At 35.9% G+C, this 26,013-nt stretch overlaps 1 protein-coding gene across 10 annotated transcripts in view; it reads right to left on the bottom strand.

Annotated features, from left to right (window-relative positions):
- The window catches only part of ARHGAP5 (Rho GTPase activating protein 5), a 106,269-nt gene that overhangs the window by 67,033 nt on the left and 13,223 nt on the right, over nucleotides 1–26,013 (bottom strand). For 9 of the 10 annotated variants that reach the window (XR_016392163.1, XM_022553469.3, XM_022553470.3 and 6 more), the window contains exons 2-3: nucleotides 21,983–25,870; nucleotides 3,430–3,577 (exon numbers count right to left, since the gene is read on the bottom strand). Coding sequence is in view for 9 of the 10 variants with exons in the window: in XM_022553469.3 (XP_022409177.1) it covers nucleotides 3,430–3,577; nucleotides 21,983–25,702 (3,868 nt within the window). In the remaining variant the exon portion in view is untranslated. Of the gene's footprint in view, nucleotides 1–3,429; nucleotides 3,578–21,420; nucleotides 21,539–21,982; nucleotides 25,871–26,013 lie in introns of those variants that run through there. The other variant, XM_089907588.1, reaches the window with a different exon arrangement.

Genomic DNA, 26,013 nt, shown 5'->3' with positions numbered 1-26,013 from the left:
ATTTAGAAATGGACAAGAGAGGAAAATCAATAAAACCAAAAGTTGGTTCTCTGAAAGATCAAGAAAATTGATAAACCTCTCTCAAGAGGACAAAAAAAAGAAATCAGTAATGCCAAAAACAAAAGAGAAGACAGATGCTACAGACATTAAAAGTATGATAAGGAATTTTATAAACCACCTCTGCCAACTTGAATGAAATGGACAAACTCCTTGAAAGACACAATCAATGCTTACTGAAGAAACTGAAAATGTGTACAGCCCTGTATCTATTAAAGGAATTTAATGTATAGTTAAAAGCCTCCTCACAAACAAGATTCCAGGTCCAAATAGTTTCCTGGGTGAATTCTACAGAAATTTAATAAAAAAATATTACCATTCTATACAAACTTTTCCAGAAAATAGACTCAGTCTATGATGCCAGGTTTACCCTGATAGCAAAACCAGACAAAGACACTGCAAGAAAAGAAAACTATAGACCAATATTTCTTAGAATACAGAAACCCTTAACATTTTAGCAAACTGGATCCAGCGATAAAACATTATGACCAAATGGTGTATGACTAACCCAGGAACGCAAGGTTAGTTTAAAAATCAACATTTAAAAATCAATTAATGGGGTTTCCCTGGTGGCACAGTGCTTAAGATTCTACCTGCCAATACAGGGGACACGGGTTCATGCCCTGGCCCAGGAAGATCCCACATGCCGCGGATCAACTAAGCCCATGCACCACAACTACTGAGCCTGCGCTCTAGAGCCCACGAGTCACAACTACTGAAGCCTGAGTGCCTAGAGCCTGTGCTGCACAATAAGAGAAGCCATGACAATGAGAAGCCCGTTGCACAGCAACAAAGACCCAATGAAGATCCCACAGCCAAAAAAAAAAAAAAAAAACCTCAAAAAAAAAAAATCAATTAATATAATTCACCACATAAACAGACTTTAATAAGAACTCTAGGATCATATCAACAGAAGCAGAAAAGCCACATGACAAAATCAACATCCATTTTGGATAAAAATGCAGCAAACTAAGAATAGAAGGATTGGGACTTTCCTGGTGGTCCAGTGGTAAAGAATCCACCTTCCAATGCAGGGAACGTGGGTTCAATCCCCGGTCAGGGAACTAAGATCCCACATGCTGCAGGGCAACTAAAGCCCACATGCCACAACTACTGAGCTCATGTGCCTCAACTAGAGCCAGCGTGCTGCAAACTAAAGAGTCCTGGCGCTCTGGAACCCGCAGGCCACAACTAGAGAAGAGAAAACCTACACGCCACAACTAGAGAGAAGCCCAAGCACCACAACGAAGAGCCCGAGCACCGCAACGAGAAAGATCCCGCGTGTCTCAACGAAGACCCCACGTGCCGCAACTAAGACCCGACAGACTTAAAAAAAATAAAGAAATAAAAATCTTAAAAAATAAAAAAATAAAAATAAAAGAGCCAGTGCTTTCTTTAAAAAAATAGAAGGATACTTTTCAACCTGATAAAGAATATCTACAAAAAACTAAGAGCTAACATCATACCTGACAAAAGACTAGATGTTTTCTGAGGTGATAAAAATGTTCTAAATCTTGATTGTGGTGGCGCTTATATGACTATAGAGTTATTAAAACTCATACTGTATAATTAAAATTGGTAAATTTTATTGCATGTAAGTTATGACAGTAAAGCTGATTTTAAAAACTTCCACCATATTTTCTTCAGGGTTGTTTAAAAGAAGGTTAGTCCTCTAAACAAGGGTGTTGATTATATTTACATTACAAGTTAAACCTTAAATATGGAGATGGCTGCTCCAGTCCATAATGAGAATCTGATATTCAATTCTTAAACAACTGAGAATTTCTGCTAAAATGGATTAGCATTAATCAGTAACAAAATAATACATACTACTACATCAACAAAAGAACTAGCTTTAATCTTTATATAAGTATTCTTATGGTTTTATGGTACCTAAGTATACTTCTAACAAAGCACTTAAATATATAAATTACCTGCCAGTTGACTGAACTAATTCAAATGTTGCTAAGAATTGAACTAGAATTTTCATTTTATCTTACACTTGGAATTTATTTTCCTCAAGCCAAATCACTCAACTACCATGAAAATATTCAAGAAGTGGGACTTTTTAATTATAAAAATAAATGTACAAAATGCAATCCATTATTACTTTATTATTTTCTAATCACTAAAGAAAAGTCTTTTTGAATTGCTCAGTCATATCCACAAGGCCTAATTATATTACTAGAGAAAATGAGATTTCTTTTACCTCAAAGCAGATAGCTAATATTATAAGAACCTCTGCATTTCTACTATGCTAAAGATGGACAGAAATACATAAAGAAATTTGCCTAATACTTCTGTTGAAGGAAAAAACAAATGATTAAAGGCATATACAAATACAGGCTCTATAAATTAAAATTTATTAACTTAAGGGAGAAGATAGGCTATTTCAACTCTAATACCAGTGGATAACAGGTATCGCCCCATATTCCAATCGTTATTAAAACTGAAAGTTAGCACTTCTCACCGGACAACCTAATAGGTACGTATAGAACTTAGCTGACAGTCAAGATTAAATGGTATGGTGTACATACACCTAAGTAAAAATGAGCTTGATTTTTTAGATAGGACATGGGCATCCTAGCTTGTTTATTCTTTAAACAATACTTGTTTATCAAAAGAGGTCATTAAGAATAAATAAAGCTAAAATGAAATTAGCTCACGTTTTCAAACCATTACATTTTGGAGTCTATTCAAATCACTGAAGTTTCATGGTTAACTTGTATTCATTTTAAATGCACATAAACATAATGTTCTGCCTTTATAACCCAACTCTGACTACTTTCTGAATAGTTTCATCAGACAAAGTAAACATAAGAGCAGGCTTGTTTTTAAAACAGTGAGGATATCTACACACTCCTTACAAATACAACTCAAACCATACAAACCATATTAAGCTAGTGCTGCTGAATAAATAGTAACATCACAAGCTACCTCTTGCACATTCACAAATATTGCTATGAATTTTTAAAACAAAAATTCACGTGTAAAATGAGTTAAAAAATAGTATTAGACTTAAAATGTTGCAAACATTCAAATTACTGATTTAAATCATAACTATGATTAAACAGTAGCATAATTTAATAACTGAGTTATTCTAAATTCCAGAAAAAAGTAAGTTTAACATTTTAGTATTTGACTTAGCCATTTAATAAAGAGAAGTCCAACAAAAGCATGACTGGCTAACAACAAAACTGCTTTCAAATATCAGATGGTTACATCTAGAATTAATACTCAAGATAATCAATCCTAATGAGAACGATACACCTCTTTCAAATTTTAGCTTGAATCAGGAACATTTGACAAACTATTGGTGTAGCAAAAGTGAAATTTTATATCAAACCTCTTGCAATGATACTTCTATCCTACCTGTATCTTCAATAAATTCCACACATTTTTCAACAAATAGTGGTATGGGCTTCTCAGCTGTAACCAGATCCTGGAGGGGCATCCCAAAGTAATTACTTTCCCAATTTCTACGTGTTGGTGGATTGAAGTTCTTAGTTTTCTTTTTTTGCTATAAGAAAACATATTCAAGTTAAAACTATTAAAATTAATTTCCTTCAGAAAAACATTAGTATTAAGCAATGTAAATAAACATTTTGTATCAAAAGATATATTTAAAAGCCATATCCAACCTAAATGTCCATTAATACCGGGTTCATTAAAAAAATTCTGCTAGAAGCAGCAATGTGACCAAGAGAAAGAGACAAAAGTGAACAGACAAAAAAATGGCTGAATAGAAGAAACTTTTCCCTTTGTAAAATACTAGAAAACTGGATAGGTAGGGAAATTAGAAAAGATCATTTTTCAATGCCAAGGTAAAAGGAGAAACTAGGAGTAAGCAATGCTCAATTCACAGTTTCAGTGTGGTCTGTTGATTGGTGCATTTGTTATTTGGTCTTTGGGGAAGTTCCAAGTGAGATTTTTGTGCATAGCTATATTAGTAAGAATATAACATAGCTTTAATTATTGATTATACAATGAAGCTATGCAACTCCATGAGTTTTAACCCCATCATTACCCCATTTTCTTCCTATCTATTTCTTAAATATTAAGATAATTTTTATAAAAGAAAATAACATCCTAGTGGGAAAGGAGATGTTAATTTAGTCTATTAAAAATGTTTTATTAAGCACCCCCAAAAAGATAATTTTTATAAGTAACGGACAAAACATTTTCACAATAATAAACAAAATTACGTAAGAATTTTCAAAGTTTAATTTCAATATTGCATTGGGAGAAAATGGGTTCTTAACCAGGGAGCGAACATTTCAAAAACCTAAGGAAATACTGCCTGGAATTCAACCCTTAAGGAGATTCTGAGTCAGTCTTCCTTAAGTAGGGTGTATTTATATTTGTCGTAAGTATTGTTACTGACTTACAAATCACATAAAAACATACCATTTCTAATCAGAAAAGTGTGTGGGGGGGCAGGGGAGGGAACACAGGCAGAGCTTTCAATGCTTAAAGCAACAGTCCTCATTTTAATTTCCAGAGGAGTCTCTCCTTTGGATGGATTGATCTTTCAATGTGTTCTTCCAAGTTCCAAGTTATGCAACTGATACCCTGCATAATCAATCAAGTCCTTTCTTCATTTCAATTTCAGGCTGCTCTACCTAGCAAACTTCCAGATCTCATGAAATCCAACTTCTAAGTCTTCATATATTATCACTCTGATGATACAGATTACATAAACTCTGGTAGGTACAGATTACATACAATATAACTAGTTGTCTGAAATGTTACCAACAAAGCATTGGAATACTTGGTATGGCTCAAGACCTAGCCCACCAAGTCAAGTAGTGTGGATCCTTCCTTACTCCTTAAACAATCCTTCCACTGTACCACCACCACCAAAACAGAACAATGTGCAAGAAAGTAGAAATGAAGAGATTGTAATTTCAAAGCTGAGGTAGGGATACAGCGACTGGGTCCTCTTCTTTCTCAGGAGCACTAAGGTGCTTTCCAGCCTGCAAACTATTAGCTGCACCATTTGATTACAAAAGTGAAAACTGAGCCAAAGATGGATGTTTCTGTTTAGAGAGATAATGCAGTGGTGAAAAAGATTACACTTAAGCAAGTTAATGAAAACAGCAATGCCTAACCTACGGCAAGAGCAACAGGAATAAAAGATCTTAATCTGCAATGACACCTAAAAAACAAAATTGTAAGAAAAGTAAGCTAGCTAGTCCTAACTGTTCCAATCAACTCTTAAGAAATTCTCTTTTCATATTACCCTTTAGGAACCAAACTAAACTCTGAATACTTCACTAAAATTGGGGGTAGATTTCTCTGGCTTATGCTCAGGGAATATCCATCCCTCAAAGTCCATAAAGTTACAAGGGCAAGTTATTTAATTCTGCAGTTACTCCAAGATCAGATTACACCAGTAATCTGAGGCAATGAAATGCTAAGTGGCTTATAGCATGGAATTTCTGGCAAAGTATAAAGGGATAATTTACTAACATACAACTGCCCTGACAGTCAAGTTATAGTTCACATATATGGGGAAAAAAAAGCTTATGTGACTTTACCAATTTTTCTACTAATTTACAGTGGTGCAAAAGAAAACTCTATGTAGGAAAATAGTTTTGAATTAGACATTCCTATATTAGCTTTTATGATGAATAAAAACATATATAACTTTTTTTCTACAAGTGATAGTTCTTAAGCATAAGAATCACTTCAGGGAGTTCTTTAGAAATGTGAATTTTGAAAAACTCTACATTATTCTAACATACAACCCTTACTTAAAAGTTGCTAATCTATAGCTACAAATTTATACCAATTCAAATTAACTTATATAATTTAAAATCTATTTCATAAATTAAACTAAGGCTAGATGATTACAACTGCTATAAAATCCCATCAAGGTTCTCTGAAATGCAAGAAAAAGATGAGGCATATGGTTATTTGGTCATTTATATCTATAGCTTTTGATGAACCAATAGTCAGAAATGGCAGGTCCCAATAAATAATTATGCCAGCAGGAAAACAGGATCTGATTTATGATAATCCAACTTTTGATTCATTACTACATTCATACAAATCTTAATTTCTGCTTAAATGCAAATACCCATGGTCTTTTCTTCCTGGCCACTTAGGCAAATCTCACATCTGCAAAAGCATATCCAGTAAAATAAACATTGTATTTCACAAACAATATAAACAATGTTATCAGTTAAGTGTCCAGTGGATATTAAAAACTGTCATTAGTATAAGTAAACAGGACCAGGAAAAGGCATATAAATAGCTCTTTACAGAATCTGCTCTTCCATTCAGCAATATCAGCAATACAACAAAGGAGAGCATCTAAGCAACATCCTCAAATATTCAATAAATACTGTCGATACAATCAATAACACTGAAAAAAACAATACCTCAATTGCTTCATATGTAACCAACAAACTGCAGAAAACTTAAGTAGCAAAAAACAGTTGAGGACGCTTTCAAAGAATAAATCCAGGAAACAAGAAATTCTGGACTTCTCTATTCTCTTAAATTTATTATGGGATTCTTGAAATAAAAGATTAAAGAAGAAATGAGACAACCAGAGGCAAAATGTAAAGAAAGTGAAGGAAAAAACCCATTAAAGAAATGAATACCTCTTTAGTAAAAGAACCAATATGATTGAAAAGATCAGAGAAAAGTGGAAAAGATCATCAGAGTTCTCTTTTCTACTGTATCATTTCTTTGACACACGCCAAAAAATACTTTTGCTCCCATTTTTAAAAGAAGTCTTAATCTTCTTCTCTCTGCTAGCTACTGCTCCAGAATTCTACTCCCTTTTGTAGAACAAACTCTATATAAATCATCTATACTAGCTGTCTCCAATTCCTCTCCTTCCATTCCCTCTTATATGTACTTATATTAGTTTATCACTCTCATCACTCCACTAAATCTGCTCTTCTTAAGTTCACGAATGACTGTTTTGCAATAGTGAGTTCTCAGCTCTCATCTTACTTAACTTTTCAGCAGTCACTCTCTTTAGTGGACTTCAGGAGACGACCTCTATTACCTCACTTGTTCTCCCCTTATTAGTCTCCTTAGCTTGTCCCTCCTCGGCAACCTTGTAATACTGTGAATACCCCAGGCCTCAGTCCCTGCCTTTTTTTCTCAGTATCTATAATCACCCTCTTGGTAATGTCATCCATATGCTGCTAACCCAAATTAATACTGCCAGCTCAGCTCTTTCTCCTGAACTCCAGACTCATTTGAAACCTTCTACCTGACTCTTCACTTGAATGTCTAAGAGATATTTCTTTCTTAACATGCAAAACTGAACTCATGATTTCCTTAAAATGAGCTCCATCTTCAGCCTTCTACATCTCAGTTGCTGGCAATTCCATCCTTTCAGCTGCCAGGCTAAAATCTTGGAGTCATTTTTGATCCCTCTTATTTTCTCACGCCTTACTTCCAAATCTATGAGATCTTAACCATCTTCACTGCTAATTCCCTGGTCCATACAGCTATCACCATTTCACATATGTAGATTACTGCGTTGACTGCTCAATCAATCCTCCCTGCTTCTACCACCATTCTCTACATACCGTTCTCAATAAAGCACCCAGAATGATAGTGACCCACAAATAACAGCCTTCAAGGCCATATATAATCTAGCATGCTTTGAACTCGGCTTCTATATATTCTGACCTCATTTTCCTCTACTTTCTCCATCATTTTACTCCCTTTCCTTACTTCCTTGTGCAAGTAAGTTACACAGCTTACTTGCTTTTTTAGCATGTGACACATGCTCCTAACTTAGGACTTTTGCATTGGCTGTTCCCTTTACCTTCTCAATAAGGCCTACATGGACTACTAAAAATTGTTATCTATGGCCTTTCTCTAACTACCGCCCAGTACTTCTAATCCCTCTTACACTGCTTTTCCTACCCACAACACTATATAAATTTTCTCATATATCATCATCATCATCATTATTATTTTGGTGTACGCCTGCTACAATTTAAGCTCCACACAAGGGCACGGATTTTTATCTGCTTTGTTCATTAACATACTCCAATGCTCTGGAATTCTGCTTGTGAGAAAGAGAAAAGTGCAAAGATAGTCGAGGTCTCTTCTGAAATAATGAATTTAATTTGTAGACTGAATGATCACCACAAATAGGAGTAAACCATCAAGTTACAGACATATGCTACTGAACTCAGTAAGCTTCAAAAATCTTAAAAGCATCTAGGCAGAAGAAACCAATGACCAACAAAGGAGGGAAAATATCAGGCTAGCCTCAAAGTCCTCACGAAAACTTGGGAAGTCAGAAGACTTCTATGTGAATGTTCATGGGAAAAAGATTTGTCAAAGATTCTTTATTTAGCCAGTATGTCATCCAAATGTGTGTAACAAGCAACTACAGCTTTTTTTAAGTTCTCAAATATGTAATAGTTAATATTTAAATTATAGCACTCTCGAACTGCCCTAGAAATCCTAAACACATAATGAAACATCATCGGGCGGAGACAGGGCATGGAGAGATAAATTAGGAGCTTGGGATCAACATATAAACACTACTGTATATAAAATAGATAACCAAAAAGGACCTACTTTATAGCACAGGGAACTATACCCAATGTTTTGTAATAATCTACAAGGGAAAAGAATCTGAAAAAGAATAACTATTAGTTCCTTTATTTCTCTCTCTCTCTCTTTTTGCTGATGAAGAAAATAGATAACAAGAAAAAAGCAAATTAAAAAATAAATGTAAATGGATTAAGATCAGATCAGCTATAAAAGACTCTCAGACTTGGTACAAAACTAAACAGGAGAACCTCCCTGGTGGCACAGTCGTTAAGAATCTGCCTGCCAATGCAGGGGACACGGGTTCGAGCCCTGGTCCGGGAAGGTCCCAAATGCCACAGACCAAGTAAGCCCGTGTGCCACAACTACTGAAGCCCATGCGCCTAGAGCCTGTGCTCCGCAACAAGAGAAGCCGCCGCAATGAGAAGCTCGTGCACCACAACAAAGAGGAGCCCCCGCTTGCCACAACTAGAGAAAGCCCTCGCACAGCATTGAAAATCCAATGCAGCCAAAAACAAACAAACAAATAAATACATTCATTTAAAAAAACACAAAAAAACAAAAAACTAAACGTGACTAACTAACCACATGCCATTTAAACAGACTCCTAAAAACTGAAAACAAAATGATGGAGAAAATAATGATTTTTTTTGTTTTTACAAGAGCAAGGTTAACATTGCAGCTGTCTTCAAAGCAAAAAGCTTTGAACTATACAAAAGAGACTCACTTACAATTATCTAGAATTCAATCCACCAAGTAGCAGAAACAAAGTACAGCAGAAATATGTACCTCTATGGAAACAGAATAAGAAATTTTAAATGATCTCCTTTAGTCCTTGTCAAGATCTAGTACACCAAAATTAATGATAATAAAGATGAATTAAGAAGGCTGATTTTAACAGATTTACATATACTGATATATGTTACAGTTTAAGAACAGGATAAATAGTATAATTCCATTCCATCAAAATAAATCATTTATGTTAATATTATAGCAAAAATTAAAAAACGAATACCAAACTATTGACAACGATACCCTTAAATTTAGAGCAGGGTATAGAAGGAAAGAGAAAGAAAAGACGGGGGGAGGTTATACAGAATTTTCACTGTAAATTGTACATTTCCTTTTGTAAAGGAAGGACTTTTTGAAAAGATAAAGATCACTTGTGTAACCAGAAAAAAAATCAAGATTTAAAAAATTGTGTCTATGAGGGACTTCCCTGGTGGCACAGTGGTTAAGAATCCACCTGCCAATGCAGGGGACGTGGGTTCAAGCCCTGGTCCGGGAAGATCCCACATGACGTGGAGCAACTAAGCCCATGCACCACAACTACTGAGCCTGCGCTCTGAAGCCCGCAAGCTACAACTACTGAGACTGTGTGCCATAGCTACTGAAGCTCGTGTGCTTAGAGCCCATGCTCCACAACAAGAGAAGCCACCACAATGAGAAGCCCACGCACCACAACAAAGAGTAGTCCCAGCTTGCCACAACTAGAGAAAGCCTGCACGCAGCAACGAAGACCCAACACAGCCAAAAACAGATTAATTTAAAAATTTATGTCTATGATATATGAACTTTAATCCTCTTTTCAAAATGGAAAGAAACAGGAAATCAAATTTCTCCCCAATGGCTTCCAATTTGAGTTTTCTCTGGTCCCGCCCTATATACTCTGTCCCACACTCAAGAGATTCTCAACATATCACAGCATGCTAAAAAATTCTGAGAAGTTGTACAATTAAAGAAACTCATGTAACTACAAGCACTACCTACCCTCTCTCTTCCTAATGTCCTCAACTCACATTTCATTGGAAAAGACACATAGGAATTCCCTTTTCTTCATTTATACCTACAACCAACCCACCTATGTATCTCTACCCTGATTCATGTTTTCCTTCCTATGACTGTAGTATCCCCTGTTCATACAAGCCAATATCCCCTTGCCTCTTCTTTCATAGCATCAACCTGTCCCTCTCCTGGGTCATTCTTATGAATATACAAATATAATATCTCTCATTTTTAAAAACAAACATGAAAACAAAACCCTTTTTTGATCCCATATTGAACTCTAGCTACTGACCCAAATCTTGCTCCCTTTCATAGAAACACTTCTTGAAGGTGTCATCTACATCTATCTCTACTTTTCACATCCCATTCATTCTTCACCCTGCTTCCATCTGGCTTTCTCTCCCATTCCACTAAACTGCTTGTCAAGATCAGATACTTCCACACTATCAAATCAAAAAGAAACTTTTCATTCCACTTGAGCTCTCAGCAACATTCTTTCTTGATCACTTCCTCCTTAAACACTTGCTCTCTTGGCTCCCATGTCACTACTCTTTACCAGTTTTTCCTCTTTTCTCACCAGGGATTCATTTTTCTTTCTTTCTTTCTTTCTTTCTTTCTTTCTTTTTAACATCTTCACTGGAGCATAATTGCTTTACAATGGTGTGTTAGTTTCTGCTTTGTAACAAAGTGAATCAGCTATACATATACATATATCCCCATATCTCCTCCCTCTTGTGTCTCCCTCCCATCCTCCCTATCCCACCCCTCTAGATGGTCACAAAGCACAGAGCTGATCTCCCTGTGCTATGCGGCTGCTTCCCACTATTTTACATCTGGTAGTATATATAAGTCCATGCCACTCTCTCGCTTCATCCCAGCTTACCCTTCCCCCTCCCCGTGTCCTCAAGTCCATTCTCTATGTCTGCATCTTTATTCCTGTCGTCCTGCCCCTAGGTTCTTCATAACCCTTTTTTTTGTTGTTTTTTTTTAAAGATTCTATATATATGTGTTAGCATACGGTATTTGTTTTTCTCTTTCTGGCTTACTTCACTCTGTATGAGTTTCTAGTCCATCCACCTCACTACAAATAACTCAATTTCGTTTCTTTTTATGGCTGAGTAATATTCCATCGTATATATGTGCCACATCTTCTTTATCCATTCATGTGTCAATGGATACTTAGGTTGCTTCCATGTCCTGGCTATTGTAAATAGAGCTGCAATAAACGTTGTGGTACATGACTCTTTTTGAATTATGGTTTTCTCAGGGTATATGCCCAGTAGTGGGATCGGTTTCACCTGCCAACAAGTCTTCCTGGTCTACCCAAACTCACTTCTGAGCCCCTCCCTTCTTCTCTAGCTATTCTCTGTCCTTATGTGAATTTATCTAAACTCATAACTTTCAATCATTTTATAACCTGATAAGTCTTCCTCTGAATACCAGATTCATAATCTAACTTTTATACTTCCACTGGGATGTCAACATAGATATTTTAAACATAATATAAAAAGCACAAAACAGATGTCTTGAGTCTCTCTGGTCTGAAACCTTTCACCCTTAACCTTCTTCACTATCTCAGTAAATCTAAATCTACCCAGTTGCTTAAACCATAAATTTATGAATCAGCCTTGATTTTCCCTTACTCTCCACAGCGAATGCATAAGAAGCTCTGTTGGTATGACTTCCGAAATACTCTAGAAACTGTCCACTTTTCCTTTTTAGTACCTATAACTTGGCACATGGTGGGTGCTCAGTCAACACTAACAGCAGCAAACAAAATTATAAACAAGAACCAGAGAAAGCCTTTACCATATAAGATTTCTGTTAATAAACATACGAAATACTGTTAGTTTATTTACCAGTTATGCAAACAGTTTCATTATACCTAATTTTTTTTTACTACGGGAGTCATTATATACATGTATCTAAGCTTAAGCATCTGAACCTAATAAAATCAGGATTCATACAAAATAATGATTCTTATCATAAAACTACAAGAAGGATTAAATAGCCAACTCTATGTGAATTCATTTGGATATAAGGTAATATGGTAATATACTTTCAACAGTGTGTAAGAACTGAGCATTTACCATGTGCATAACATCATGCTAGGTATTGTGCAGGATATGATACACAAAGCTACACGTGTGAAAATCTGCAGAGAGTACACACACACACACACGCGTGCACACAGTCACAAGTACAAGCAAACCTGGGGGACTAAAGTATCTGCGGGTCACATTAATGTCAATACCCTGTTTGTGATATTTTACTAGTTTTGCAAGATGTTACCTTTGCGGGAAACTGGGCAAAGGGTGCATGGAATCTCTCTGCATTATTTCTTACAATGGTATGTCCATCTACAATTACCTCAAATTAAAAAGAGTTTTTAAAAAAAAGGTCATTGCAATAATCCAAGTAAGAAGTTATGATAACCTCAACTAAGACTGTGACAATGAAATGGAAACAACATGTTTCACAGCAGAATAAAGATCAGACAAGTTAAATAGCAAGAGCATGTAGCTTTGACCCACAGTACCGCCTTCCTGAAAATACATCCTTACCCAATCATGGTGAGGATAGGGAAGAAATATCTATGACCTGTGAGGAAAAACCTGCCTTTCCTAATGAGCAAGTACAAACAAGCCTTGTATGACTGACTTCTAGAATCTCACAGGAATTTCATTAAAGACCACATTTGGCTACACAGGGTTTCTCAACTTCAGTATTATTGACATTTTGAATTGCAGGGTGTTTAGCAGCATCCTTGGCCTCAATCTAACAGATACCAGTAGCAATTCCCCACCTGAGTTGTGACAGTCAAAAATGTCTCCTGGTATTGCCAGATGCTCCCTGCAGGTCAAAACTGACCCTGGTTGAGAACCATTGCACTAGGCTAATAAAATCAAGGACTAAGAACTCAAGTTTGGGAGATGGCTACAGATATAGCCCTGGGAAGTCTGAGACTTTAACTTAAAAAAAAAAAGTCAATACATAATTCAAGATAGAGAATCACTACTGTACGGTACACAAAGATGAATGATAATCATAACTGCCTTCAAAAAGCTTACAATGTAGTAAGAAAAACAAAACTTATTAAACTACAAAGCAATAAAACTACTAGAAAGTGATTACTTTATGTGGGAAGAATAAGTATTACACCATAGCATAACACATCAACATAAAAAAGAAGTCTTTAGAGTCAGTACTCCATGAAGGTCTACTCAATCCTTTTTTTTTTTTTTAATTCTCTAAAAGCTGTTAGGTGCTGGATGTTGTGAATGCTCTTTCAGACCCTTTAACCTAACACTAGGTGTAAAGAGGGAAGAGAAAATAACTGAGGGCAAATAAATGTGGTCTGGGTTCTTGTATACATGTATCAGACAAACTGGTTCTTGCACTGATTCATCTCTAAGATGACACCTTCCTATAAAGCATTTCAACATATATTATCTACCTGGCAGGCATTTTATTAATGCCATTAACAACTTTACTAACAAAAAATTAGACCTGGAGTCACCTGGAGAGGGTCCTAGCAAAACATCCAGCTATTCAAGTTAATGATGAGTGATTTCTTCCCAACTTCCCTAAAAATATTTTTTCAAGTGTATTCAAATCAAAATAAGTTTTATATTATACCCAGCATTTCATTCTTAAAACCATTATTTCTCCCTTTGTTTCCCATGTCATCTGTTAGGTTCTTTCTGTCACTCTGAAGATTGCAAATCAGAGCATCAGTAAAGAATGAGACAAATTCAAGTGTGTTCTTCTCTTCTCTTACATCAACAGAGGTTCTAGAGTCCATATATACTTTAGAAAGTATACATGACACCCTTAAAATGCCACTAAAATTTTGTGAACGTGCATTTTTCCAGTTAAAATATCCAAACCTTTCCTCAGATTTTCAAAGGCTAAGAACAATTTCCAAAAAGCTCAAAACAACTACACACACATACACAAACATATGCAAGGTGTACCTTTATATGGACAAAGTTAGATACTAACTCAAGATCACTTTTGTCACACCCTTATATTCTGTTGTAAGAACTGTAAACATCAGATATTACTACTTTTAAAAAGCAGTCCTCCTTCCGCTGAGGTTTCTCTTAACACAGTCATAGATTAAGCCCTATTGAGGACTCTTTCAACGCATCAGCTGAGATGACAAGAAAACATTACAGAGCTGAAAATCATAAAACTATACCTACTGTGGAAATAACTCTTCTAGGTTTGAGTGGGATGATTTGTAGTATATAAATTTTTGGAGCACATAAAATTGACAACCCTATAAACTCACTTATAAGTCTTGGAATAGTAACAATTGCCCATTGATATAAAATTATAGTAAGAACACAGTATTCTATGTTATAGAGGTAAAGTACCTCCTTGATATATTAACTAAATATAGTCTAACAATTAATATAATGAATGTGCTGCAGAAGAGTAATTTCAATACTTTGTGCTATGCCAGTTTTTGCTAAACATTCAACATGCTGTTATGAAAACTAAGTAAAAACACAAAGTTTGAATAGAAAGCCACACTGAAGACATTTACATTTGCTTTTAAATTAGTGAAAACAAGCATACCACTGACACAATCATTTAAGCTGAGTCTTATTAGAACACATCAGTCAAAATATACTTTAAAAACTAACCATCTCGTTACATTTCATTCTGAATTTGAAGAGTAACAGATCATGGTCAACCCAACAGCACAGAACAAATTCAAAGAAACAGCAAATAGTGAAATGTAGGCAGAAATATTCACATTATATATCCACACTTACATCATACCATAAATTGATGTCGCCAGCACCAGAAATGCTACTAAAGAAACCAATTTTAACTTTATGAGAAATTTCAGAAACACCTCAGAACTAATCAGTCAGATGTAGAACATATTTAGCCAATATGAAAGCAATAAAAATCGTTACTAAGACTCCTAAGTAAATGCTTTCCAAATGAAATGAGAGATATGAAAGAACCAGAAGTTTTACTAACCTTGATGAAAATAAAAAATATGTTTAATTTTCACCAAAATCAAATGTACTAAACTGAATGCCTGAGAGCAGAGCCCATGACCAAGTCATCCCTGTATCCTTAGCTTTGGACAGTGTTCAGGCATAGAAGGCATTCAGTAAGATGCTTGTTGAATAAAGCAACAGTTTCCTTGAGTCAAAAAATGTAATTATTTTTAAAAACCCATAAATGGTTCTTTCATTACCACTACAAAAACAAACCTATATACTCCTACTGACTTCAACTGATCATAGTACAACATACTATGCTAGGCCATAGAGATCAACTATAAACAACATATAAATCTAGCCTGCATTAGACACTGCAGTTTTCATCCCTTAGAAATTACCCTAATTTGGGGGAAGCCAACCTCGCCAAGAGCTCTAAAGGCTCAGGCCTACATTCAATAGCATAATTCTCCACCTCTGGCCAGACTTTACTGGTCAGGAATGGATATAAGACCCAACTCATGGCAATGAGGCTGGAAAAGATGCTGGCTGAGGAATCTGGGAAAGCAGTTTTCTCATTCTTCTGATCATACTTCCTTTATAAAAGTGACCCTCACTCTCTCCCCTAAGGAAGTGTCTGCAAAGTAATAACATATATAATGGGCACCCTATTATCAACTGCCCAGAAATCTAACCAAGGTACTCCCCAAAAAATAGGTGAAAAATAGAAAACCTGAAACTGTCGAGCAGTTCAAGACTTTGTTAAATGACTTAGCTCATTAAACAAAGTGCAAACTACTCTATCTGTATCTGATCTGTAAGTATTGCTCTTCCTACAGTAAGCTCTTTAATCATCCAATTTTTTTTTTTTTTTTTTTTTTTTTTTTTTTTGCGGTACGCGGGCCTCTCACTGTTGTGGCCTCTCCCGTTGCGGAGCACAGGCTCCGGACGCGCAGGCTCAGCGGCCATGGCTCACGGGCCCAGCCGCTCCGCGGCATGTGCTATTTTCCCAGACCGGGCACAAACCCGTGTCCCCTGCATCAGCAGGCGGACTCTCAACCACTGCGCCACCAGGGAAGCCCCATCCAATTTTTATTTAGCCTTAATTATAACTCTTCCAAGAACCTCAGATGTGAACACTGACAGTCAGTTAAGTGACTGTCAAGAGGTTAAGTGATATACACTAAAAATAAAAAGCAAACTTACCCTACAACTTATACATTTTGATACAGACAAACAGCAGTTCACCACAGACATACTTTCATATACTTCATTACTTTTATATCTGGAATGAACAATCTATAAATCAAGAGAAAATTCTGGTCACCACTGTTTGGTTGACAGTGTTTTCAAAAGGCATTTTACTTAATAAAGACTGTAGGTTCTAGAAGTCAGAAGTCAAATAATTCTAAACTTAAGATTTACTATACTCTAAAGGATCTACCCTATTAATAGCTTGGTATCAGTTCATTATCTACTAATACTAAATTAACATCTTCGACTCAATATATACATATAGATATCTCTTCAGTTTTTTGAAGAAAACATACCTATTTTGGTATTCTTCCCTAAACAGGCTCCAAACCCTAGTATAATGGCTAAAGCAGCAGAATCTTCTAAGATACTATTTGATAGAGGGGTTTAATAAGAAGGGACCAATAAAACACAGAGAAAATAATAAGGACTGGATGGAACATTTGAGAGTAAAATAGGAGTTGGTAGTTGCTAATATAAATAAGAGGATGAAAAGATTCATGACCTGGAAATAAGACAGGAAAACAATTTTAAAGAAAAGCTCAAAAAGAAAAATCATTAGAATACCAGCTTATTCTAATGCACCACAAAATTCACAAAGTATTCTACTATTTACTATCTGAATCAAGCTGACAGCACTGAAATGGATACTGAAGAAAAAACAAACTAGTTTAAACACAAGTATATCTCACTGAATGGATGTTAAAAACTGGCAATTTTATCAATACAACTCAAATTTTCTCATTCAGTTCATTCTCTTAAGCACTATTTTTCAAGCACCTGTTAAGTTAAAGTCAATTCAGTAGGTCACAACCAGCACCCCTTTTTTCACTGCAATAGACTAGAAAATCAAAATAACTTATAAAGTAGGTATTGTTTTGCAAGATTTCCTTTACATAGAAATATTTATGTCTATAACGGGTTATGACTTAAGAAAATCCTTGCAAATCAAGAAATATCTTAGAGGTTTTGTTCCCACAACTAACACTAAACTCATTTTGGGGTATAGAACAAAAGATAATTAAGCATAAAGCCTTCTCTGCTTGGCAGGAATGACAACTAAAGCCCACATTAAGAGAAACAGATTTTGAGCCTTCCTTAGATGCCACTAATGCCCAAAAGTTATAATTTTCCAATGTCAAGGAACCTGAGAAAATATTCCTAGACTATAGCTCCCATGTTGGAATCAAAGAATGAAGGTAAAGAGAATGAACTTTTCTCTTAGAGAGGAAAAAAAAAAAAAAAAAGAAGAAGAAGAAGTACATAAATTCAGGATCAGAAATCACAGGAGTATTTAATTTAAAAATGAGTCAGGAGACTAATCCAGCAAATGGGTCAAAGGACTATTCTGAAATACAGACAGAGTATACTGGGATATTTCAGGCCCGAAGCACACTACAATAGCATTTATTGAACACTGCTGTATGTCAGGCACTTGAGACACACAGTTCCAATTTCTACCACAATTCCAAGCGAAACATTATCATTCCTAATTTACAGGTGAGGGAATGAGCTAAGAAAGGGTAAGTGGTCTATTTTTACTCTCCCTACCTTTAAGGATCCTCTCTGCTCCTTGGCCATTCAACATTGGTCTAGGCTGTGTTAGGCACTCCTCTGCATTCACTCCCTAGGTCATTTCATCTACTGCCATCTCTACTTCATTGTCTCCTAAATGCATATCTCCAACTCAGACCTCTTCTCTGAGGACCTATATATCTAACTGCCCATTTGATATCTCCACTTGAACTCTAAAAGTTTTCATTTCCATCCCTCCACTCCAAACCTGGCAAATTTCCAATGCTCTACGTCAGGAACAGCATCATCACTGATTAAGCCGCACAAGCTAGAAACCAAGGAGATATCTTTCCTATCTCTTTCATCATCTTTACTCTTCCCCCACATATGCAATACATTACCAAATCTTATATATTTTAAGTATTTCTCAAATCCATCCCATTCTATCCATTGAAACCACTCTCCCTCCCCACTCCAACTATTCAAAGCTTTTATCATGATTCGCTTAGACTACTGTAAATGCCTACTGGTCTTCTGTATCACTCAACCCATACTCCATACAGAAACCCAGTGATTTCAGATCCACTAACTCTGTTAATTTCAATTTACTCTTAGGCTAAATAACAAAAATTCCTAACAGTGCTAAAAAGGTCTGCATCTAGTCCCTAGCCTCAAATCTCTCCTTGTATTATTCTCTCCCATAGATCAGGTATCAGCAAATTATGGCCTAGGGGACCAATCCACCCTGCTGCCTGTTTTTAAAAATAGCCATACTGGGCTTCCCTGGTGGCGCAGCGGCTAAGAATCCACCTGCAGATGCAGGGGACATGGGTTCGTGCCCTGGCCTGGGAAGATCCCACATCCTGAGGAGCAACTAAGCCTCTGTGCCACAACCACTGAGCCTGCGCTCTAGAGCCCGCGTGCCTAGAGCCCGTGCTCCGCAACAAGAGAAGCCCTCGCTCACAACTAGAGAAAAGCCCGCACGCAGCAACAAAGACCCAATGCAGCCAAAAATAAATAAATAAAAAGAAGCCATACTCATTCACTTACATGTTGTCCATGCCTGCTTTTTTTTACAGCAGATCTGAGCAATTATAATACAGGAGGTATTACCTTCAAAGTCTCAAATATTTATTATCTTGCTCTTTACAGAAAGTTTGCCAACGACGGCTTTAGATCAATGACTAGCCACAGTGACCTCCTTCAAGAATATGCACATTCTATTCATTCAGTATTAAATATTCTTCCATCCACCAAACCACTCCCCTACTTAAGTCCAATTCATCTATCAGATCTGACAAAATGACAAGTCTCAGGGAAGCCTTTATTCACCCTGTAGACCAGTATATCCCAATTCAGATTAGCCACATTTCAAGTGTTCAACAGCCTCACATGGCTTGGAAGGACAGCTCCAAGTCAGAGGTCTGTGTATTTGGGAGCACTCTGTTCTGTTTTACTGGTAAATGTGCCTGTCTCTGAGCCAATAACACATTATGTTAAATACTAAAGTTTTACGTTATCTGATAGAATAAGCACATATATCATCACCACTCTACCTCTGCCTTTCTTCTTCAGAAGTGTCCTGGCTATTCAATATTTGGTTTTACTATTTACTCTTCCATATTTGTATTAGAATCAGTGCAGAATTTCTTGAAAAATCTTTGACACTTTGAATGAAACAACACTGAATCTAGAGATAAGTCTGAACAGCAGTAACTTCTTTATGATAAGCCATATTCATGGATAGGAAGGCAATAGTGACCCCATTTACTTAGATCTTCTTTAATGTCTTACAACAAAATTTTATACTTTTCCACACGGAGGTTTGCACATGATGTTACAATTACTCCCAGGCACTTGATAATCTGCCATGCTTTTAAAAATGGTGTCTTCTCTGATATTTTTTCTAGTTGTTTACTGCTGATGTATAGAGATGCAACGGACGATTACTGATCTTATATGGAGCTGTTTTGCTCTTTTATTAATACTAATAATTTATCTGTAGATCCCTTTTGGCTTTTACATAGGCAATCATATCATCAGTCAAGAGTGACAATTTTGTTTCTTCCTTTCCAATACTCATCCTTTTAATTTTTTTTCTTATCTTACTGCTTTAACTAGGATCTCTGTATAATACCAACTGGAAGTGGTGATGGTGTGTACATTCTGTCTTGTTCCTGGTTGAAAAGGGAATCCATTTCCCTAATTAGGATGATGCTTATTGTAGATTTCACTTGTTTGCATATTTATAGATACCTTTTCTCAAGTAAGTTCTCATCTGTTCATAATTTAGTAGCTTTCTCATGAATTAAATTTTATCAAGTGCTTTTTATATATATTGTTGGAGTTTTTTTTTTTTGGTATTATACATTCACAATCCCTATGTAAAACCCTTAGGGTAAGATATTTTAGAATTTAGAAAATTTTAGTCATCATCCCTACTGTACAGTACAAAAAACATGTATTAGGTAACAACCCCAACAAACTGTGGGTCAGTACCTGTATTCAAATACATTAATACACTTGCAGTGAACTATATGGATATTCACTCTAAATAAGACAATGCTTATACGTAGCCTCACACATTAGTTCAAGTCAGGTTTTCCCACCAAGAACAGGGTAAATCAGATTACGCTGCCAAGTTCTAAACAAACTTTTGGTTTTCAGAGGTTACTGGATTTCAAAATTGCAGTTAAGGGTCTGTAGATCTGAACTTTATTTAGAATTTTTGCATGTGCACTCATAAGTAAAATGGGACTATAATTTTCTTTTCTAATATTACCCGTGACTGGTTCTGGAATTAAGAATAGATAACTTCAGATAATGAATTAAAGAATGTATTCTCCTATTCTATTTCCTGGATTTGTAGAACACTGGAATGATATGTTCCCTAAAAAGTCTCCTGTAAAATTACCTGGGCCTGGTATTTTTGTGGCAAGATGTAACTATTACTTCATAATTTATTTAATAGTTACAGGATTATTCTAAGCTTTCTTGTCAAGGAGTTTAACTTTGTTTAAACTTTCAAATTTGTTGACATAAAATTGTTGATAGTATTCTCTACTAGCTTATTAATCTGATCTATCTGTAATTATATTCCCCTTTTCATTCTCAGGATTTATGCCTTCTCTTTTTATCTGATCAATCTTGCCAGATCTTTGTCTATAGTTTTCTAGTCTAAAAAATGTTAACCATCATCTGAGCCGACAGTGAGCTGTAATCTTTTTGCAACAGCAACATCAAAGATCACCGATCACCGTAACAAATATAATAATCTAAAAGTTTGGAATATTGCAAGAATTACCAAAATGTAACATGGAAGCAAGTAAGAAGTAAGCAAAGGCTATTGGAAAAATGGTGCTGATGAAGACTTGCTTGTTGCAGGGTTGCTAGAAACCTTCAATTTGTAAAAAATGCAGTATCTGAGAAGCGCAAAAAGCAAAGCACAATAAAACAAGCTATGTCAATGTATCAAATTAATATTGCAAAATGGTAGATCAAAAGGGAAAAACAGACAAATGGGATGCTTACAGACAAACAGAAAAAATGAACAAAATCACTTTACATCTGAGTTTCTGCAGAGAGAACACACATATTCAGCTAGAACTTTTATGCTGAAGAATATGAAATCAAACTTCCACCCCAAATAAGATAAAGCTCAAGTAAATAAAATGTAATAAGTAACAAAAAATAATCTGCCCTCACAAAATACTCAGAAAATTTAAAAGAGCTGTCAATTATATTTACTGAATGACACAGGCAGCCTAAGTTCTCATGGATGTCAAATCCATTCTCTTAAAAAATAATTTTTTAAAAGTCAAAAGCAAACATCTTTAGAAACATTATGAACCATAAATTAAACTTACCTTTTTATCTTCTTTTACTTTGTGGGTTTTCTTCTTCATTTTCTTATCATCTAACTCCTGGTCTGAAGTGATTGCAGGATTATCAATACCACCTTTCCAGGTTTCAACAGGAGAAAGAAGTGGATCTTCTTCACTTCCACGATGTCTTCCTTTTCTTTTTGTTTTAGAAGTGGTGAAAGCTTCATCATCACTTGCATCTGAATGCGTTCTTCTGTAGTATGACTTGGCTTTACTAAATAGGGTTTTAGATTTGTATTTGTATTTTGAAGGTCTCCGTTCCCCATGACTTTTTGAGATTCTATCAGAAAATCCATTTTCCTCATCTCCTTGGGTGTTATTCACAAATGAGTTTCGAATTTTAATAATGCGATTCTGACTATCATCTGGGACAACATATATCTCATCAGAATAGCCCTTCTGTTTGAAAATTGTGTCAATGGGTTCTGAATAGTTATCTGAAGGATCCATATCTTCAGGATGTGCCAAAGGCACCCGGGAGGTCTGTTTTCTTGGATTTTTACCAATACCAGCTTCAATTGTTTTTAAAAGGTTTGGATCCAACTTTTTCACATTTGTCTTAGGTACAACTGGTTTAGGTTTAATAGGTGGAGGCACTTTATGGTTGCGTTCATGGTCATGACAGTTTGGTGTGCTGTGAATAGGATATTCATTTCCTTCCAAATCTAATCTATATCTGGAACGGTCACTAGGCGTTGGAAGCAACTGTACATCATCCCCAATTGGACTATAAGGAGGTGGTGCTTCTGTATCATCATCTGAATCAGGGTAGTTGTTATAGGGAAAACAGTCTCTGGGAGATGGCAGGAAAACATCTTCACTTTGATGGGTTGATTCCCTTGTATTATCAGATAAATAGGAATTTTCTATCATATTTTTTTTCTCTAGAACATCACTGAAAAACAGTGTAAACACCTCAGTTTGCCGATGATACTGAGATAAAGAATACAGTGCTGTAAATTTAGCAGTGATCTCAGTTGCAATGTGTTCTCCTTCAGTCATTAACTCTTTGATGGCTTCATTTTCAAAAAAGTCTGCTTGGCTGTCAGTAACTGCCACCAGCTGTACAGGAATGGTGTCCTGAACTTCTGACAGAAATGCTCGAAGCATTCCCATTGATGCTTTTCGTTTGGCAGAATAAACTAATATATACCCATGAACCAGTTCATCTTTCCTTACTCCAATTGAGGAATGGTATGATAATATTGTGATCTGTATTCGCCTCCTTTTTTCACCAATGATTTTATCAAGCATTAGGGAATTATTCTGTCCAGCTTGAGCAGCACTGCAAGAATGAGAATCAAGGAAGGGTGAAAGAATAAGGTCCACACTAAATGGATCACCACACATGGCACACATGACAATTCTCAAGTCAGCTTCTGATACATCCTTATTGGTGGGAACTGGGCTCACCACATCTAAGTTATGTTTAACTGATTCTAATACTCCTCTTAGAGCTTGCTTTATTTGGGTTTCATTAAATTTACGAGGATATGTACCAGCAGGTACATCTACAAAAGGACATTGTAACTTGTTTGCCAACTGTTGCCCTTGGTGCCTGAGAATTGGTAGATTCTTACTAATAGAATCTCTCTGATTAGCCAGAATTAATGTAAATGGAAGGTTAGCCATATACTTATCTTTTCTGATCTGAGAAGCTTCCGTTCTTATTTTTCCGATAAGTTCCCCAATAAAATTCAGTGACTCAATGGAATTAAATACACAGAAGCACCCATGTGGTTTAAAGGCAGCAGTCCATAACTGACTCAAAAAGTAAGGCGACTTGGCATCAACAGGCCGAAGATCAAGTTCATAAATTTTTCCATCTAAGGCATACTCATCATCAGTGGATTGTGTCCTTATCTCATTTGCTAGTTCTTGGGAAAGGCCATCCTTCCCTAAAATGAAAAGGTTAACTTTATCTATATTGGTACTATCATGATACAACCGTAAGCGGCCATGATCCAACTGCAAAAGACTGCTGGCAAGTAACTGCTCTACTTTAATGTCTGTACAGTTTTGGCCACTAAGACATGTTTCTTTAGTGGGATGATAAACAAATCCTATATGCTTAAGTAGAAGAGACTCCCTATCAGGTGCAAGTTTCTGTAAAGCTTTGTATCTAGGTTCTTCACTCAAAACTGTATGAATTTCACTCATTTTATCTGAACTAGGTGTTGCATTAAGATCTAAATCATAAAAAAGTTCAGAATGTTCAAAAAGCATTTCCTGAAACTCTTCTTTGGCTTTTTCAACTATTTCTCGCTGATGCCTACCATACACCTCTTTGCTATCAGCCTCAGTGATATATTTGAAGGCTTCATCCTCCATAACAAAGCACATAACTTCCTCCCATGGCTGCCCAGGTGAAATAAACTGAATTTTTTCCAAAGTCTTCTTGAATTTTTCCTTCATTTCTACTCTCCTCTTCTCTGATATTAGATGTTGTACATGGTTCTGATAGACTTTTTCAGCTTCTAAAGTGCTCAGGAGGTCAAATGGGATCCGTCTATCGTTAATTTTGTCTATATGGTCAGTTTCATCCCAAGGTGTTTTTTCTAGCACCACAAAACATAACTGAAAATCTGCTCTCTTTTCCATTAACTTCAAAGCTTCTGACCAATTCAAATGTTCAATCTCTTCTAGGTTTGGCAAAAGAGTGTTAAAAGCTCTTGGTAAAGTATTTATATATTCTTCTCTTCTTTTTCTTATATGTTCCTGTTTAAGTTGTTCTATATGTTTTGAGAATGTATTTCTGGCCTTTCTTGTTCCCTCTAAGTTGATGTATTCCTCATAATCAGGATGATTTTTCAATTTGTTACTAACAGTTTTCCAAGTTGCATGATAATCTCTCACAGTCTGCACAAGTTTTTCAAACTTATCTGTTGCTGTGACAACAAGTTGTCTCTGCGTTTTATAAGCATCCAGATAGGGAATAATTTTAGGCTTGCCACGAGTTTTATCCAGCATTTGTACCAGTGCAGTGAAACATGTCTCAATGTTGACATTAAATCGTGCAGATGTTTCCACTACAAGAAGGTTCTTTTTGTTTGAAGCAAATGCCTGAACTTCTCTAAGATAATGATCCACACATTCATCACATTTAGTTGCTGCTATTATTACAGGTTTTTTTGATTTTGATAGTTGGACAAAAAGGTTATTTACAAATTTAAGTTGATCATCAAACTTCCTATTGCATCCCTGACTTACGTCAATGCACAATAAAAATCCATCTACATTGAGCTTCCCTTCAGGCATTTGCTTCTGTTCAAAGTCTTGCTCCAAGCCTAGTTGATCAGTGCAAATGTACATCAGTTTTTCTGCTGACTGCAATTTAGAGGCAGCTGCACGTTTTATATATGGTTGCAAATTCGTACTCCGATGAGGCAAGAAAGTCTGGTCATCAATGAACTCAGTTTGTTCAATGACATGAATTTTGCATTCTACTCCATCTTCACCACTTTGTGTTATGTCACCCCAGTACAAAAAATGATCATTGTTTACTACTCGTCCTCCAAAGTCAATGGTGCTAAGCACAGAAGTATGCTCTGGATAATATTCATCTGCTTTTGAGCGTACATATCTATTGCACAAACAAGACTTTCCAACTCCACAGTTGCCTTTGTCTTTTTCAGTCCCAGAGAGTCCAACTACACTGATGGTATAGGATGGGGGGCGAGGCTCTTTGTTTTTTGCCATCATAACTCTCTTGTCATGTCTCTACATTCATAAAGATAACCAGATATACTTCTCATTCTGAAAATAAAATCATCTCAAAATACAGATCCCGAATTTCAGAACAATATTTGGTTCTTTGTATTTCCCTCATTTCTGTGCAGAAAGGTCTTCAAGATCATATGGATCATCTTCCTAGAAAGAGAAAAAGGACAAATCTTAATCATGAATTACACATGTCGAATTATATACATATTAAAGATGTTCATAACAAAGCACCAGGCAAGTTAACAATGTTACATGTATTTTAAGAAATCACCAAAGACAGTTTATGATTT

The sequence above is a fragment of the Delphinapterus leucas genome, chromosome 2 (assembly GCF_059928025.1).
Source record: "Delphinapterus leucas isolate spDelLeu-1000000601 "Yukka" chromosome 2, BTC_Dleu_Yukka2, whole genome shotgun sequence".
Classification (NCBI taxonomy): Eukaryota; Metazoa; Chordata; class Mammalia; order Artiodactyla; family Monodontidae; genus Delphinapterus; species Delphinapterus leucas.
This window is presented reverse-complemented; position numbering and strand designations above follow the sequence as displayed.